Genomic DNA, 20026 nt, shown 5'->3' on the forward strand with positions numbered 1-20026 from the left:
GGAAAGAATAGTTGCAACACATTTGACACTTGTATTTACTTTGGTGATTATGTCGTTTTTTGCTATGGCGCAACACATTGTCGTTGATGGTTAATATATGTCGTTCTCCTGAAAAGTCCAACTGCCGTCCGGAAAATTGTGAAGCTTCATATAAGGATGAACTCAAGGATGATTTCATGAGGTTTGAATGTGTGCCTATTGGTGAAGCAATTGTTTGTATGTGTTTTAGCAAAAATTACTGGTAATTAACAATACTGATGTTGGCATTGTAAGTGTCTAATAATAATACATGATGTATTTTTATACGACTGGTGTTGTCGTTTTCTTTATCGTTTATTGTTTCACAAAGCTTCTTCAATTGGACAAAAGAAGAAAAAAAAAATCGTAACGAAAAGGCACACTAAACTTTCCAAGCTTACAGATTAAACATAAAAAATTTCACCAAAGATTGGCTCCATTTCCTTTCTCGAGGAAACCAGTTGGAGGGAGGTTTGAGCGCCCTTTTACTCAGAGATGCTGAAGATGATGATACGGACTACAACTGCCGCTACTTCTTCTTCTTGTTATTGCTGGAGCAGCAGAGGTATGAATTGTCTTCACCCTAACTCCACTTTTCTCGTTTTCGTCAACAATTACTTTGCTTTCTTTCACTCTCAACCTTCGAAACCGATCAAATCTACAAGAACCCAACTAGAGCAACCAAAAAGAGACTTACCCAAAATCACAAATGTTGAGGATGCTTTCAATTTGTTCGATAGAATGCTTCAAATGCGCCCTCTGCCTTCTGTTGTCCGTTTCAGTAAAATCTTGGGTCAAGTTGCGAAATTGAAACATTACTCGGCCGTCATCTCATTATATAACCAAATGGGTGTGTCGAGAATTGGACATGATATTTATACCCTAACCATTCTCATAAATTGTTATTGTCATCTAAACCAAATGGGGTTTAGTTTATCTGTATTGGGAAAATTCTTCAAACTTGGTCTTGAACCAAATGTCGTTGCCTTCACCACTCTAATCAACGGCTTTCTTCTCGAGAATAGAGTGGTTCAGGCAGCAGAACTTTTCAATAAAATGATCAATGCAGGTAATTGTCAGCCTGATGCTGTTACTTATGGCACGCTAGTAAAGGGCTTTTGCATGAAAGGTAACAACAGTGCTGCTATTCAGTTGCTTAGGAAGATGGAGGAAGGAGCTTGCAAGCCTGGCTTAGTTGTCTATAACACAATCATCGACAGTCTTTGTAAGGATAAATTAGTTGATGATGCATTGAACCTCTTATCAGAAATGATGAGCAAGGGTATTGCCCCAGATGTCATTACCTATACATCCTTGATTCATGGAGTTTGCAAATTAGGCAAGTGGAAAGAAGCTAAAGGGTTGTTGAATGAAATGGTGAGTAAAAACGTCTTTCCAGATGTGTGCACATTCAGTGTCTTGGTAGACACACTTTGTAAGGAGGGGATGGTTGGGGAAGCAGAAGGCCTGGTCAAAATGATGATTGAAAGGGATATTCAACCAAATACCGTTACATACAATTCACTTATGGATGGTTACTGTTTACGAGGAGAAATGAGTAAGGCTAGAAAAGTTTTTAAACTAATGCTTAGCAAGGGCTCGATGGTTGATGTTTTTAGTTACAGCACATTGATAAATGGATATTGCAAGCGTAAAATGATGGATGAGGCCATGACGCTTCTTCGGGAAATGTCTCGTAAGGGACTGGTTCCAAATACTGTTACTTATAGCACTCTTGTAGATGGTTGTTGCAAAGTGGGGAAATTAGGTGATGCACAAAAGTTGTTCTCAGAGATGCAAGCTTGTGGCCAACTTCCAGATGTTCAAACTTATGCTGTTTTACTGGATGGCCTGTGTAAAAACCGACAACTTTCTACAGCAATCCAACTGTTTAAAGAGATGAAAGGCAAGAAGTTGAATGTAAATATTGTGATTTACACTATTCTTATTGAAGGTTTGTGCATAGCTCAAAAAATTGAATCTGCAAAGGAACTCTTTTGTAGTTTATCATCAATAGGGCTTCAACCGGATGTAAGGACATATGACGTAATGATTAAGGGACTCTGTATTGGGGGCCGAACAAGTGAAGCAGAAAAGCTGTTTATCGAAATGGAAGAGAAAGGTTGTTCTCCAAGTGGTTGGACCTACAACATAATTATTCGAGGGTTTATCAATAACAATGAGTCAGTAAGGGCGATGGAACTTATTCAACAAATGGTGGAGAAGGGTTTCTCCGCAGATGCTTCAACTACAGAATTGATAATTGATCGATTGTGTAAAGATAAAGTAGATCCTGCATTGTTGCCATTGATGCAAAAAGAGAATTATGAACTGAATTTGCTTCAGTTAAAGTTGAACAGATCTTCTGACCATCCCAATAAACATTGAAGCTCTTCCACCTCTGGCAACCATGGATGTGTTATATCTGTTATTTCTTAATCCATCATGTGACAATGTCGAGTAGTAGATATAACTTTTCCGATAATCGTAACATCTTTGAAACAACTGGCTTGTTTTTTTGTACGCAGGTCTTTTTTTAGTTTCTTTCACACAAACATTGTGCAATTGACTGACTCTGCATGTTTTTGTAATTTTGCGGTATACAGACTTGGTTATATAAAGACATCATTGGGGGATATCCTGTGATCATGATAGAGAAATTTCAATGTTACTCTTTAAAGGTTGTTAAATTTATTAGAGAGAAGGAGGGTATTTGGACTGATATAATCAGATTTTTCAGATGACCAAGACTTTGCAGTTTCGGCAAAAACGCCTCTGAAGTTGAGACTTGGTTTAATTGATTTGCCTATGGTTATTTTATTCATCGGTCAATCAAATTTTTAGATGAAGCCAAATTTTTACCAAAGCTTCCATTAGCCAAAAAGCAAAGAACGGTTGGGAAACCTTGGAAATGGAGACAATATTGTTGATGGGCCAGGACATGGTTTTGTCATCATGGAATTATTCGTTTGGCCGTTAATAAATACGAGGTTCTCTAATGAAGAGAGTTTTTGGTCATTTCGCAAAAAGAAACGAAGCCGAAGAAACCCCATGGATATATTATGCCTGCAATCTAAACCGTATGCATAAACAATCCAAATATTGGATCGGCCATATTGCTCAATGTACATTATGAACTACTTTTCCTTTTTTTAGCATAATCTACTTATAAAGACCAAAACAATTTATTTATCGAAGGCAGAACTATATATAGATATACTTGTTTTTGACACGTGGCTTTAATCAGTAAAGGTTCTTCTTTATTAAAAAAAGAAAAAAAAGAGTACGACCGCACGGCTATACTCCTTGTTTTTAATTTTTTGGAACACTAAACAGCAGTAGTTTGATTCTCCCATTTGTTATATATAATACATGATAAGCCATATGGTTTATATATGAAGCCTGACAGTCGATAATATAGTTTATAACAAACAGACCATGTGAAGGGCCATATATATATACCCACGAAGCAACAATAGTTGTGAAGGACACCCACGAAGAGCCAAAGACACAGACTATATACAAAAACATGACATACAGCAAATATACAGACAATAAAATAGGCCAAACTCAAGAAGTAGCCTACTTTTTGGGTTTTTCAAGACATTCTCAACAACAAGATGATTGGTTGTGGTACTAGGAGGGGAAAACTCTACTATAGGGACGTGCCATCTGACAGTGAAGCCAACCTTAGTCGCGCTTACAAAATTAGGGGTACGAGTGTTGAGAAGCAAACTTCCAAAGTATGGTTATGGCATCGCCGTCTTGGACATGCTTCGTTTGGGTATTTACATAAGCTATTTCCTTCCTTATTTTTCCAGTTAGATATCTCCAGTTTTAAGTGTGACATCTGTGATCTAGCCAAGAGCCATCGTGTTCCTTTTCCCTTAAGTTCACATAAAATTTTGGTTCCCTTTTCTCTTTTTCATTCTGATGTTTAGGGCCTAGCTAAAATTATCGCTCCAAGGGGAGCTAAATAGTTTGTCACGTTTATCGATGATTGCACACGTATGACCTGAGTTTCCCTTCTCCAAACAAAATAGGAAGTCAGTTCCAAGTTTCAAGAGTTCTATCAAATGGTGGAGACACAATTTCATACCAGAATTCATGTTCTTTGGTCTGACAATGGCAGAGAATTTCTCAACCATGATCTTAATCAGTTCTTACAAGATCATGGCATCATACATCAACGCTCATGCTCTTACACTCCCTAACAGAATGGTATGGCTGAATGAAAGAATAGACACTCATTGGAAGTGGTTCGTGCCTCTCTCTTTGGTGCCAATATGCCTTGGTCTTTTTGAGGAGAAGCTGTTCTCTTTGTAGCATTCCTTAACAATTGGATTCCCTCCAATATCCTCAATTTCCAAACCCCATTTAAACACTCTACCACCATATCCAAATACCTCCTACCAAAAACTTAGAACCACGGATTTTTGGCTGTGTGGTCTTTGTCCACTTACATGATCACCAACAGAGCAAATTGGATCCCCACGCCAAAAAGTGTGTTTTTATTGGTTACGCACCTCATTAGAAAGGTTATCGGTGTTATCATCCTCCTAGTCAGAAGGTCTATACTTCTATGGATGTCGTGTTCTGAGAACACAACATATATTTTTCAACTGTACAGGAGAAGCATTGCAATGCCAACACATCTTAAATTTCAAGACTTTTTCCTTCAAAATTGTCACATACTGAAAACGACCGGTTGCAGAATGCAAGCGACCGGTCGTCGAAGACTCTGTCTGAAAACGACCAGTCGTATGAAGCAAGCGACCAGTCGCCCCCCGAAATCCAAATCTGTTTCAAAACGACCGGTCGCCAAAGGACCACGACCAGTCGTCTCCCTGCTCTCAAACTCAGGAGGAGAACATTAAGGAGTTTTTGCCCGCTCAGGAGAATTCTTCAGCTCCAGTGCCACACCAATCACCTACTGAGGAAGTCATTCAGGTAACACCTTTTCCTGAAACTGATAACATTAATGAAATATTCTATGATGATTTAATTTCAGAAGGCACAGAGCCTGCATATCAGATTCCAAAACGGAAGAACCGTGGAAAACCTCCAGTTCATTACGAAGCAGATCTTAATGCAAAAGGGAAATATCCCATCAACAATTATGTATACATCAGCAGACTATCAGAGTCACGGGTATACTTTGTGAAGCAGTTGGCAGATATACCTGTTCCCAACAGTGTAACTGAAGCACTAGAATACTCAAAATGGAAAGAAGCCATGAATAAAGAAATGCGAGCTCTCCAGAAGAATGGCATATGGGAACCCGTGTCATTACCTCATGGAAAGAAGACAGTGGGATGTAGGTGGATTTATACCGTGAAACTGAAAGCAGATGGATCCATTGAAAGATATAAAGCTAGATTGGTGGCGAATGGGTGCACATAAAGATATAGGATAGACTACCAAGAGACCTTTGTCCCAGTAGCCAAGATTAAAACTATCAGAGTCCTTCTGTCTCTAACAGCAAATCTCGATTGGCCATTACATTAGTTTGATGTCAAAAACGCTTTCTTACATGGAGACTTGGAAGAAGAAGTACATATGAACTTGGCACCAAGATGTAACTTAGCTCGTGACAAGGAGAATCAAGTTTGCAAGCTCAGAAAGTCATTGTATGGGTTAAAGCAATCCCCCAGGGCATGGTTTGGCAGATTCACTAAATCCATGAAGAATTTTGGATATATACAAAGTAATGCAAATCACACTTTGTTCCTGAAGCATGATGGAAGAAGACTTACTGCATTGATTGATTGTGTGGATGACATAGTCGTAACTGGAAACGACACAGGAGAATAACTGAAACTGCAGAAGTATTTGTCTCAGGAATTTGAGATGAAGGATTTAGGTGATCTGAAGTACTTTCTAGGAATTGAAGTAGCCAGGTCCACAACTGGTATATTTTTGTCTCAAGGAAGTATGTATTAGATCTGCTCACTGAAACAGGAATGCTTGGATGCAAACCTGTTGATACACCCATTAAGATGAATCACAAGTTATGTGAAGACATGAATCAATAACAAACCAATAAGGAATAGTACCAACGCCTTGTTGGAAGGTTGATATATTTAGCTCACACAAGACTATATATTGCATATGTTGTGAGTGTGGTTAGTCAGTTTATGCATTCACCCAGTGTGTCCCATATGAATGCAGTTGATCGGATCTTAAGATACTTAAAGTCAACACTTGAGAAAGGGTTAACATTCTCCAAAAATAGAGATCTTGAAGTTGTTGGATATACAGATGCTGATTGGGCTGGCTACGTTACTAACAGATGCTCTACTTTAGGTTACTTCACTTTTGTGGGAGGTAACCTAGTCACTTGGCGGAGTAAGAAACAAAATGTGGTTTCTCAATCTAGTACTGAAGCAAAGTATCGAGGAATGGCTCATGGAGTTTGTGAATTACCATGGATCAGAAGACTATTGACAGAATTGGAATTCAAGCCAGAAAAGCCAATGGAGTTACATTTTGATAACAAGTCAACCATCAATATTGCCCATAATCCAGTTCAACATGATCAAACTAAACATGTTGAGGTGGATAGACATTTTATCAAAGAAAAACTTGAGAAGAAGATCATTCGCCTATCATTCGTAAAATCAGAAGATCAATTGGCATAACCAAAGCTATTTGTGGAAGAGTTTTTTATGACTCACTTACCAAGTTGGGCATTGGTGACATATATGCACCAACTTGATGAGAAATGAGTCTCCTAATTAATCAAAGAGATTTACTTATTTGATTAATTAAGGGATTTACTTTCCTATTTTTATATAATTGATAAATCATTGTATAATTAGGAGATACTTTCCTAATTCTTTATTGTATCTAATTCCTTGTATAGCACCATGTAAACTTTTATATATACCTCCTTATGGAGAAGAATAAAGTTAACCTAATACATTCAAACAATATTCATATTTTAGCATGGTATCAGGGGGTGTATTCAATTGAGATTTTAAAAGATTATTTTGGGATAAATAAGTTTTGTGGTATTCAATTAAGACTTTTCAAAAATCTAAACGAGTCTTGTGGTATTCCATTAAGACTATTATGATTTTTTAAAGAGAGTGTCAAAGTCTTGTGGTATTCAATCAAGACTTTAAACAAGTAACAAAAGGTCTTATGGTATTCAAAAACTTGTTAATTTCGAAGGATTTTTTCAAATGCAAAATTGTGTGAGATTTTTTAGTGAGATGTATCCCTATCTCAAATCCCACCCTAACTCATGAGACTTTTTTCTTTTTTCTTTTCAGGTGAGATTGTTTTTTTTGCTCATCCACTTGGCCTTCTCTCAAAGCCAACTTTAACACCCAAAGCGTCACCGCCACCAGCCATCTCTGCAACTCTACTTGCAAACCCACTTCACCTTCTCTACTATACATGCAAACCCACTTCACCTTCTCTGCATATAGCCATGATTCATGTTGTTAACTCATAGGGGGTTTGGGAGAATTTCAAGGGAAATAACTTTTCGTCTTTTCTTTCCTTTTCCCTTTTTTTCCTGGGAAATAGTATACAGTTTAGCCAAATCATATTGTTACTCTATAAATGTCAAATTTCTTTATGCAATTGTTTTTTTTTTTTTTTTCTTTTGGGAGTTTTGAGATTCAATGAAACTATCCATTAGACGAACAAGACTAGAAATTCACACACAAGATGATCAACAAGAATACTTTTCTTTTTCTTTTTCTTTTTTGTTCTTGTTGCCTCGGTCAACATGGATAGAAGAGAAAAAGAAGGTGGTAGGGGATAGAAGAGAAAATACTACCACTGAAAAAAATATAGGGCATAAACTCCACTTGCATAGAACCACATGATATCTCATAATAGTAACAGTTCATAAGGTAACACAAGCAAGTTCCTTTTATACTATTTGACTGGAGTTACCAACTGTGCAGCAGGCCAGCGTTAAGATGGTCAAACCAGCAGCCTCCCCTGTTCTGGGTTCACTATATTTGTCGGGCAAAATATTTAAAAAAGTTTCAAATTTTGGTTTGGGCTATGGCCCTCTTTTGTCAGACCCATATATAAATCATGTAATATAAATCTATGTGGTCCTTTCAAATCTTATAAAATCTTATGATATAATCTTTAAAATCCAAAAGTTAAAAATATTGATTATACAAAATTATCAATAAAATCTTATAAGTCATTACATTCTGATTAAATCCGCTGGATTTTTTTATTTTTAAATAATTTTTTAAAATCTCAAGTGAATACACAGGGCTGCCTTGTAGATGATTGGGACTGCTTTTGAGCTTCCGTTTTCTCCTGAGAGCCAGTTCGAGGCTTCTAGCTCTTTGGAACTGAAAATCAAAAGGAAATGACTTGTAAGAAAAACGTTTCAAAACGGAAATTTTCTCTTACTAGAAAATTCGACATATCCTGCTGTTGTTAGATTGCAAATCTAAACCACTAACCAGTACATATATATATATATATATATGATGCAAGCATATTATAAGATAATTTATAACAGCATACCTTGTGCTGCAAATAAAGGAGGGTCGCGTCACATTGACTAACAACCCCTGAGATTGATGGTGAACATCTTTGGTAGAAGTATAGCCATGAGCTGCAGGATCTCCACCCATGTAAGTAAAGAGGAAATCCTGCCTATGACTCATATCTCCGTACTGGACAACGTGACTTTTAATTGTTCTTCTTCAAACCTGTAATTAGTTAGATTTACATGGTTAGGTAGATGCTCATGAGTTTTAAACATCCATACGAAATTCAAATTCACCGTCTCGTATGAGAACATCTTCTAATGAATCTATACTCCAACAAAAAAAATGAAAACTAAAAATAAAAAATAAAATGGTTATTAAACGACCCTTAAGTATCGATGGTTACAAAAGTGTTGAATTGATGAGTTAAAATGGAAGCCGAAATGTGTGTGGTCCTTAACTAAACCCCATGTGACACATTGGAGTGGCTTGAGGTTAGTGAGTCACTTGTTTTCTCCCATCCATAATATTTGTTGTGATTTGAATATTGATATAATGCTGCATCGAGCATATGGTGTAGTCTAGTCTACCAAACGTGGGCAAAATTTGAGAGGCTTCTCTTTATAGAGCATAATCATTTGGCTCAAAGACAAACTAACCTAATTAGTTTGTCTACAACTTGGGATGTACTAACTAGGGTGTACAAAGATCTAATCCAATCTAATCTTCACAAATTGACTGATTCAATTCAATTCAATTTTAATTGGTTTTGATGATTTAATGGATTGGATTGGATCCCTAATTTCTAAAATTGACATAATTGGATGGTGGATTTGCTTGTGAGAATCCAATCTAATCTAGTTAGTTTCATGTTTATTTTGCTCATGTAGGTATTTGTAATTAAAAAAGTTATGAAAAACAAGTTGGTCCACTGCATCCTCGCCTGGAAACAATGGCTGTAGAAGACTTTGGATTGTTTTGATCAGTTAAAAAGTAAATATTCTTTAACCCAAGTTAACTTAGGCCAACAATAAGCCAAAGCAGTCGATAACCTGGGCCAGAAGAAGCTCAGCAAGGACACAACCAGCTGCCCAGACACCAATGGGTGTTGAATATTCATTGCACCAAAGATTAGTTCGGGAGCCTGATAGCCACGAGAACATATGTTTGAAATTTTTGCTTCTCTCTCGACCCTGATTAGCAAGAAAATCATTGAAAATAAATCATACAAGGAAACTGATTTTCTTAGGAACATAGCAACAAATGGACAGGTGATTGACTATTGGTTTATCAACAAATGGACAGGTGATTGACCATTGGTTTATCAACAAGAAAAGATTATCCATCATAAAAGCAGCTGGTCATTCTGCATCTAAGTTCTAAAACGTAGTGTCATGACATGATTGAATGCAAGTATAAAATGTCATGATTTACACTTGCATTCAATCATGTCATGAAGACAAACACACCAGAACTTTTTCACTTCCGAAATCACAAAGCTTCACCTGGTGGTTGAGGGGATCAACCTGCCAAGTATTTATAAAACCTCCTCCCATCAAGCTCGGGCCAGATTACCAGTAATTGCCACAAGAGCATTCACCATTCCTAAAATGATGAAACCTCTTTGCATCCCTCACAATTATGTCTCTTCCAACCACTCTTGACATAAACTTAATTGCAGTATGGCAATCCCCACAAATCCTAAGATTCTTAAAAACTCTGATTGAGGCTCCGAGAGGAAGCTTCATGAGCCCAAATGCAACTGCAAGCTTCTCACTGTGAGTAGACAAGGAATACTCCTTATGCTCAGACTCCATATCATGCAACACAAACTTTGTGTCAGGGAGATATCCTAACTTCCTCATTTCAAGTCCTAGTTGCTCAAGATATTTGTACACGGCTTGGACCTCAGGGTGCTCAGTATCACCAACTAAGAAGACGTGGACCATGTTTTCAACGTCAATCCAACTACAACCAGGCTCTTTCTTAACCCCTCGATCTCTCATTAGTTTCCGCACCTTAGCCACATCATCCCAACGGCCTATAGCGGCATACAGGTTTGACAAAAGTATGTAAGTTCCATCATGTTGTGGCACCAACTCAAAGAGTCGTTCTGCTGCTTGAATTCCTAAATCCATATTCCCATGAGTCCGACAACCAGCAAGAAGAGCCTCCCAAATCGGTGCACCTGGCTCAAAAGGCATTGATTCAATCAAGCCCTTGGCTTCTGTGAACTCCCCACATCGACACAACAGATCAATCATGCGAGCATAATGGCCTTCATCAGGGCTAATACCATAAGAGACACGCATTGAACTAAAATAATGGCGCCCTTCCTTGACTAAACCAGCATGACTACAAGCTGATAGAATGATGAGGAAAGTTATTCTATCTGGTAGTATATCTGCCTTCAACATTTTTTCAAAAAGGTCTATTGCTTGAACACCATGTCCATGTTGGGCCAGAGCTGCAATCGTAGCATTCCAAGACACTGAATCAATATAAGGCATGGTAAGAAACACAGAGTTCGCATCCTCGAAAACTCCGCATCTTGCATACATTGTGATGAGTGCATTTGCAGCTGAAAGGCTTGAATCAAACCCCAAGCTAATTAGTTGAGCATGGAGCTGGCGTCCATGCTCCAATGCTCCGAGCGCAGCACAAGATGTAATTGCTCCAGAAAATGCATAATCACATGGCTCAAAACCTTCTGATCTCATTTGGTTGAATAGCTTCATCGCTTCTTCTCCTAATCCATTTTGAGCTAAACCAGATATCATCACAGTCCATGTCAGAATGCTCCTCTCTGGCATTTCCTTAAAAAAGGATTTTGCTTCCTGGATGCGCCCTGCACTAACATACCCTGAAAGGATTGCATTCCAAGAAACAAGATCTTTAACAGGCATATTATTAAAAATATACTGTGCTTCATCAAGTTTACCACATTTGTAATATAGTGTAAGCAATGTATTGTTCACAGATAATGAAAAATCCACAGTAGGCTTCGCTTCGGTTCTAAGTATGTAAGCATGCACCTGCTTCCCAAGCTGAAATAGTCCATTATTAGCGCAAGTACTAATAACACTAGTGTATGTAAATTCATCCTGATGAATCCCCAGTAACCGCATTTTCCTAAACAATAGCAATGCTTCTTGAAAAGAATTGTGGTGAGCATAACCCGAAATCATCGCATTCCATACAACTTCCATCCTTTCATCCATCCCATCTAGCAATTCCCGAGCTGCATGAAGGTCTTCATTCCTTATGTACCCAGTAATCATCGTTGTCCATGATAGTTCATCTCTCTCAGGCATCTCATTAAACAAATTCCTAGCTTCACCCATCAATGATGATGATGATACTAATGGTGAAGAAGCACATCTAACATAAACAGATAACAGCGCATTCCACACCGAAGTGGCAAACCCTGTTCCTGACTTAATTACTGCACAATGTAGTTGCTGGCACTGCTTTTCAACATCCACTATCTGTGCCACACCACTTAGTACAGTCGTATATGTGAAATCGTTAGGCCTAAAACCACCTTGCCTCATCTCACAAAATAGTCTAATAGAGGCATAGCCATCATTGTTACGAGAATAGCCTGTGATCATCGCATTGTAACAAACAGTGTCTCGCATGCTCAATGGAGTTTCATTGAATATCTTCCGAGCCAGCGTTAGATTCCCAATGGCAGAGTACGCCGTAATCAAGGTGGTTCTAGCAACAATGTCTGGTTTGGGAATTTGATCGAACAGTTGGTGGGCGTAACTAAAATTTGAAGATTTACAGTAGACATCAATCAAGCGGTTAAGAATATGGTCACGTGGCTTGAACCCAGAAACTATCATGTGGGCATGGGTCGTTCGAGCTATAGAGTATGAGACGGGGCCTTGAGGGCAGCACAGCTGCAGTTGGGCTAAGTAACGGTGAGCCACTGTAAAGAAGATGAAGCGAGGCAGAGGGCAAAAGATGGGAAAGCGGGCAATATTGAAATGGGATTCTCCATTTTTTTATCACTCTTAAAAGTTTACGAAATTATCATATTACATCTTTAACGTTTTTTTGTGTCACTTATGGTCTTCAAGATTAGTATGTGCAATCACAAATGGTCCTTGCCGTTAGGTTCCGTCAAAAACTCCGTTAGTTTGCTGACGTGACATACATATATATCACAAAACATCCCTGAGGTTCACACACCTATCACAAATGGTCCCCACATTTTTTTTATTTTTTAATTTAAATGAAAAAACAATTTATAGAAGGATTTTAATTTTTAATCTTGAGGACTATTTATGAACACTAAAACCTTAGTTTTTTTATTTTTAAATTTTATAAATTTTAAATTATTTTTTAAAAACTCAATTATTTTGTTGATGTGGCATATATACGGAGCCCACATCTACAATAATATAGTGTCACATGTATTTAAAATATAATATATATTTTAAAATAATTTAAATTCATAAAATTTTAAAAAGAAAACAAAAATTTTATGAATTTTAAATTTAAAAAATTAAAAAATTTCGTAAGGACCATTTGTGATAGATGCATGAACCTCAGGGATGTTTTGTGATATATATATATATATATATGTCACGTCAGCAAACTAACGGAGTTTTTGATGGAACCTAACGGCAGGGACCATTTGTGATCATGCATACTAACCTTGAGGACCACAAATGACACAAAAAAAACATTAAGGATGCAATCTGATAGTTTCATAAACTTTAGGGACGTTTTGTGATAATAAGCCTTTTTTTTTTTTTTGGGCACACAAACAGAATGGATTCTCAGACGCAGGAAGGAATTCCTATATATTTACCTTTATTTGCCCCCAAAACATTTTTTATGTCTTTTTTCTTTTTTGTCGTAAGTTGGTCCTTAAGATTTTGAAGGCATGCTTTGTAATAATCCAAACCCAAAATTCATAATTAAGGAATATTTTATTTTGCGAAAAGACAATTTTGCCCTCAGAATATTTTATTAAGAAAAAGGTGACTTTTTGATCGAGGAGGAATTTGACAATTCCACTTATACCGTTGCGTAGAGCACGGTGAAATGGGTTCGCAGACACGTAGTGGGCCCGAATCGGAGTTGTAACGAGAGAGTTATGGTAAAAGGAGTCTCAGTGGCATAACCGTAAATATTTCGAAGTTGGAATTATAAAAGCAGATCAGCCCTCTCTCTCTCCTCGCGCCGACCTCCCTCTCTCTCCGCCCCTCCTCCTTCTTCAGCTCGTAACTCCGGCCACCGACCATGGTTGTGGGTGAGGCCGGTACCAAAACGACCGAGAAGACGTCCTCTTCCTTCCCCGACCATTCCTCGTCGGCGACGTGACCTGCGCTGGCCGGAAATCGCGCCGGAATCGACGGTGCTCACCGGAACTTCCAGTCGCTCGTTCTCCCTCAATTCTTCTCCAAATTTGTCGAGTAAGGTATGGATTCCTACCTATTTTCCATGCTCTAGCTGATGGTTGGATGAGTTTGCATCAATTTTGCCCGTAGATAACCCAGTTTTCGAATTGAATTTTCAGCCAATTTTCGGCCTCCGTTTTCGGCCACTTCCGGCCACTTTTTGGGATAGGTCCAAGAACAAAAGTGGCTCCACATATGGTGTTTTACCTAGGGTAGGAGTTTGGAGCCGTGGTTTGAAGTTTTTTCGGCGAGGCAAAATTGCTTTAGACACCCATCGCTGCCGGCGCGTGCTGGGGCGCGTGGGTGAGGGTAGTGCAGTGGCACTGCATCTTGTTGCGATCCTTATGTTGTCACGAGCGCGTAGGATTTCCCGGATCTCAATTTGGATTCCGTTTTAGCCCCAAACGGATTTTTCATATTGTGCGATTTTCGGGTTCAATACTGCTGAACCGTTGGATCGCGCTCAATTTTGGATATGTTGTCCCAAATAATTTCAGAATCGTGTAGGATTTGACGGATTGTGAATCAGAGTCCCGCATACTCCGAAATCGAGAACCCTGGGGCTAGGGTTTGGAAATTTTATGATTTCACGATCGGGGTCAATCCGATAGTCAATTTCAGACCAAACTTGCAGGACATGGTTCCTGATATGTGAGGAACTTAAAGGAACTCTCAGATTGGTCATTGGAGGTCGTGAACCCCACGGGGTTCCTTATCGAACAATGTGGAAGTTTATCGCTTAGTGAAGTCTCGAGTCTTTTCAGACAGTTCTAAACATCCGAAAATACCTAAGTGGGCAGAAAAAGGATTTTAAAGTTAGTGCACGCACTCTTAGAGTCGGGGGTCAGGGTTTTACTTAAAAACTTATACCGAGCAGTTTTATTAATTAAATATTCATGATGGTTTACTCAGGCACCCGGGATCAGGCAGGCCCGTAGGAGAGACCTTCAGGAGGTCTAGCTAGCTCGGACCAGGAGTGAGTGGACTTTTCTTTTATAAATGAATTTATATAAATGAATTTCATTATTTGATCTTGAATAAGTTTAATTGGTAGTGAATTTTCCTAGGATGGTTTGTGAAGCCCAATGTCTTTATCTTGGTACTGCATAGTTCCCTATGCTAAAGAATTATAGAGAGCAGAGTCTGAGATTTATATCAGATAAAGTGGCAGTATAGTTTCAGATTTCACGGAAATTCAGTTATTTATCAGATTTTTCATAAACTTTATATTTTCTGCTGATAGCAGAATTCTTGACTTAATAAACATTCAGTTATTCGTCAGATCTTTCAGGAATACTATAATATTTATATATTATATTTTCTCAGAGTTCTTAATTTAATAAAAATTCAGTTCTTCAGCAGATTTTCCAGAAATGCTATATATTTTAAGCCACCGTGAGTACCCATCTATGGTTATTACCCTCAGTTATGCAGATGTCTACGGACATCCAATTTACCCTTAGTTTTGTCAGTGCACTTGACATTTTCCTCACGAGTTTCGGGGACGCTCGAACCGTGAGTGCCAGGATTTGCGGCTCGGATTGACTTGGTGTCCCGAGACCTACCAGGATTTGTGGCTCGGATTAACTTGGTGTTCCGAGACTTGCCAGAATTTGCGGCTCGGCTGACTTTGTGTCCCCGAGACCTGCCAGGATTGCGGATCAGGCTGACTACTGTCCCCTGAATCCTGCCAGAGCGGCTCGAGTCGACTTTGTGTCATCGAGACCTGCCAGCGGATCAGGCTGACTATAGTGCCCTGAATCCTGCCAGTTTGCGGCTCGGATAGACTGTGTGTCGCCAAGACCTGCCAGGGGAATTGACGGATTTATAGGGGTACACCTAGGTGGTAGTTTTAAAGGAGTTTGAGTACTTCTATGCAACTATTGCTTTCAATCATTTTATACCAGTTTTCTCGATATTCGTGCATATTTTACATCTGCATAGATACGTATACATATACATGTTTATTTGAATGCCTTGTATTTAATTACAGTCAAACTTTAGCTTTACCTACCTATTTATTTTTACAATGGGGGTTACTATGATTGTAACTTGTTTCAAGAACATTATTTTTGTCCACTCACACTTTCAAATTGTTTTGCGCCCCCAGGCAGTAGAAGTGCACAGGAATCCACCACAGACCTTCTTCCAGCTCCCGCGCCACCCACCAAACGTAGAATTTTGTTGTAAAGTACTTAAAATCTTGTAAATTATTAGTAAATGCTCTGATATCTAGTTATAGTGGGAAACCTAAACTGTCGGTTGTGTTGTTGACTTATTCTGGCAGTTGGTGTAAGAATATTAGCTTGTTTAACAGGTGAAAATTTTTGGGTTTGGACAAATTACAGGGGAAACTTTGCCAAATTTTCGGTAGGAGTCTAAGGGAAGTTTTAAACGTAATTGCAATAGGAAGGGTAAAAAGGTCATTTGTGCCCGACATTCGCCAGGTGTCGGATACGCACAGGATTCGGCTCGAATTCCAAAGTGGAATAAAAATCGAGTCATGTCATGCTTGATATGTTACGAACGTAATTAAGAGTATTTACCTATGCACTCAAGATCCTAAGTTTAATTTTCCCACCCCAATATCACTTGTATCAAAAACAAAAGTGAAAAGGGAGAAGTAGTTTAGAGAAAAAATAAGAGCTTAAAAACAATTGAAGAGGTTGTTGTAGTCCATCTCCTTCCATCCAAATGCACTTTGAAAACTAGTCAAAGTGTTGGGGTGGACAACTTCACAACCATTAAGACATTTAGTTTTGATTAACAAAATAAATAAATCAGGCATTTCAAGAAAACACTAAAATAAAAATTATTTAATTAAATAATTATATGATTTTTGAATTGAAGTGATTCTTTATAGAGACGATATTTAAGAGAATATCTAAAAAATAAACGGTTTAGATCATTATAATACTCTACCTATGTTCAATCAAGATATCATATAAATACAATAACTTATGATACGTATAATCTTAATCTGAGTGATAGTAAGTCATTGTCAGCAATGCAAATCTTAATGAGGTCACCATGGTCAATGTGGTTAAACTTTCTCCCAAATCCGACCTTCACTTAATGACCCTGGTTTAATATATAATCAAATCAATGAGATTCGAAGTAGGCTTAAATACGTACAACTAAGACATTGATACATTAATTGACAGGACCCGACCCAAATTTTACTTAGAATCCGAGCCGAACTCTGTGCGTGTCCGACACCGGGTGGTTGCCGGACACTGACCAAAATGCCCTTCTAACCAAAATTCCATGAAATGTAAGTACGACTTCCGCTGAAAATTCGGCAGAGTCTCCCCTGTAAATTGAACATTTCCCAAAAATTCTACCTATAAAACAAGCATATATGTTTATATATAACCCAACTACCAGCATGCATTAGATTATATTAAGGCAATCAAGCATCATATCATTCTGGCCTCAGGCCTCAACAAACTGAAATAAATCACCACGTTAATAAAACTCATCTCAACTTCCAGACATCAATTGTACATTAGAAATCTCAAACACTCCAACTCGTGGCTGCACCTTGTAACATTAAGCTACCTACGTATCCTTACTAAGGGATCAAGCCACACGTAGTTCTTTTCAATACTTGTATTGGTCATACCCACGATCGCACGATCGGATAATTAATGTAAACCTAGCCCTATGGTTGGCATTTCCAGAGTATCCGGGACTCCGTTTTATGATCCGTCGAATCTTACATGATCCTGGAATTACCTAGATCAACATATACGAAATTGACTATGATCCAACGGTTCAAAGGTATCGAACCTGGAAATCGCACGGTGGGCAAGAACCGTTCGGGGTCCAAACGCTGTCTGAATTGAAATCCGAAAGTACCTACACGCTCGTGAGGACCAAGAGATCATTCTGAAACCCTAAATTGGTCCAAAGCCTGGTCCACGCGCCATCGCACGAGCCAGCAGAATGTGGGTGTCCTAAGCGATACCGGCGGCCGAAAAATCTCAAAACCAAGGGCCACCCTTCCAGCTATAGCTACTACTCGACGTGTGGAACACATTATTCAACTGCAGAAACGTCCAATTCGGACGGTAAGTGGTTAGAAATTCACTTGGAAAACCGGCCAAAAACCAATTTACACATCAAGTTATCTAGGCTAGAAATGGATCAAATCCTACCCAACCATCAACTAGAGCTCGAGAAGTAGATGAGAAACCATACCGCACTGGCCGGAGATGGTGGCCGAAAACAGCCGAAAAAGACCAAGAAAGGCAGCTGATTTTTGTACAGCAGTTCGGGCTCGTTTTTGGCTCAACTTTGGCTCGATTTTCTGGTGGATTCACTTGGAATCAAGGCTGGATATGGATATTTATGGAAAGAGGAGAGAGAGAAGAAGAAATTGCAAGTTATGGCACTCGATTTGGTGACTAGACGGAGGAGAAATCGAAGTTTGAAAATGGCTGGTCGCCCCCCACCCCAAAAAATAATAATCGTGAAATATCAGAATCTGGGTTTTAAAAAAAATTGAACTTCATAACTCCTTCGTTACAACTCCGATTTGAGCCCACTATGTGTCTACGGACTTATCTCGACGTGCTCTACGCAACAGTACAACTGAAATTTCCAAATTCCTTCCCGGTCAAAAGGTCAACTTTTCCTCTAATAAAATATTCTGGGAGTATAATTGTCTTATCCTAGATTAAATTAATAATTAAAAATTAATTAAGGATCGGGTTGTTACATTAATGGGTTCCAAAATTTGAAGGGCTTTGATGATGGCATTACTATTAAAATTTACACCAAGCAGTAATTTTATGTTACTGCCAACCCCATAAATACCAACTTCAAACACTAAGCAAGAATGTTCTATTAAATTATGAAGCTCAAACCTCTGCCCCATTAAACAGCAGAGATTTGAAATTATCCAGAAGAATGCAGTATTGAAGAAATTAAAATAATACAGAAATCAACAATAGCAAAATATAATTCGAGACAAGACAGCGACAGACAGCGAAAATAACACCATAATTAAAAGGTAAACGACAAGCCGCACTACTATTATGCCCCTCGGGGCACCGGACTTTTACAACCCCTGCCCTAGCTAGATTTGAATAAACTTATACATATGGTGTTGTCTAGTCTACCAAACGTGGGCAAAATTTGAGAGGCTTCTCTTTATAGAGGACATAATCATTTGGCTCAAAGACTAGCTAACCTAATTAGTTTCGTCTACAACTTGGGATGTACTAAATAGGTGGTACAAGATCTAATCCAAATTAAAATTCACAAATTGGCCGATTCAATTCAATTCAATTTTAATTGGTTTTGATGATTTAAAGGATTGGATTGGATCCCTAATTTCTAAAACTGATATAATTGGATGGTGGATTTGCTTGTGATAATCCAATCTAATCTAGTTAGTTTTATGTTTATTTTGCTCATGTAGGTATTTGTAATTAAAAAAGTTATGAACATTTTAAGTCATTTGCTGGAGTTATGCTTTAATATATTATAGAATCAAAACGATTTTCTCTAACTTTTCATTTATATTTTACATTTACATCTACTAATATATTTGATTATATTAAATCTAACAAAAAATGTTTCATATTTCATTATTATATTTTTTTCATTATCAAAACCGACCATCCAATCTAATTCCATTGGATTTGAATCAACAATCCAATCTATATTGGGTTGGATGCAGATTAGCTAAGTTGTATGGGTTTCGAACCAATGTACACCCTTAGTACTATCCTTAAGATGTCTCTCCAAGCATAGTAGACTTTCTTTTGTGGACTTCATTCGTGCGTACCTTGGAATATTGTGGCGTGGCCTAGATTTGCCTTAGTAAACTTTATTTGTGCTTACCCTTCGAGTTATATTGGGGTATAAAAAAATAAACTCCAAACTTACTAATTATATGATAAATCATTTCTTGGTATTCGTTAATATTTTTGTTTTTTCATTTTTAAAAATAAGAAAGATAAAAAAAGTCTATTTGTGTTCCATAAAAAAATGACCTTGTTTTGCTTTTATTTTTTATGTTAATTTTTTTAATATGAAAAAGTATACTATATTATCCTCATTTAATCAATACTTTCAATTCTTAGTATTTTGATTAACTAAGGGAAT

At 38.0% G+C, this 20026-nt stretch overlaps 2 protein-coding genes across 3 annotated transcripts; one reads left to right on the top strand and one right to left on the bottom strand.

Annotated features, from left to right (window-relative positions):
* Positions 1-410: 410 nt before the first annotated feature.
* LOC117623573 (pentatricopeptide repeat-containing protein At3g22470, mitochondrial-like) lies at positions 411-2656 on the top strand. Of its 2 annotated transcripts, XM_034354609.1 has the most exons (2): positions 411-583; positions 1088-2656. In XM_034354609.1, exons 1-2 carry the CDS (start codon positions 514-516, stop codon positions 2404-2406), a joined length of 1389 nt encoding a protein of 462 aa, XP_034210500.1. In that variant the 5' UTR covers positions 411-513; the 3' UTR covers positions 2407-2656. The 2 variants fall into 2 exon arrangements, with proteins under 2 accessions (XP_034210500.1, XP_034210499.1); XM_034354608.1 differs by having other exon boundaries at positions 411-2656.
* Positions 2657-9656: 7000 nt separating this feature from the next.
* Positions 9657-12458, bottom strand: LOC117622306 (pentatricopeptide repeat-containing protein At1g25360-like). Its single transcript, XM_034352946.1, has one exon. It carries the CDS (start codon positions 12341-12343, stop codon positions 10064-10066), a length of 2280 nt encoding a protein of 759 aa, XP_034208837.1. The 5' UTR covers positions 12344-12458; the 3' UTR covers positions 9657-10063.
* Between the last annotated feature and the right edge of the window lie 7568 nt (positions 12459-20026).

This window comes from Prunus dulcis, chromosome 3 (genome assembly GCF_902201215.1).
Source record: "Prunus dulcis chromosome 3, ALMONDv2, whole genome shotgun sequence".
Classification (NCBI taxonomy): domain Eukaryota; kingdom Viridiplantae; phylum Streptophyta; class Magnoliopsida; order Rosales; family Rosaceae; genus Prunus; species Prunus dulcis.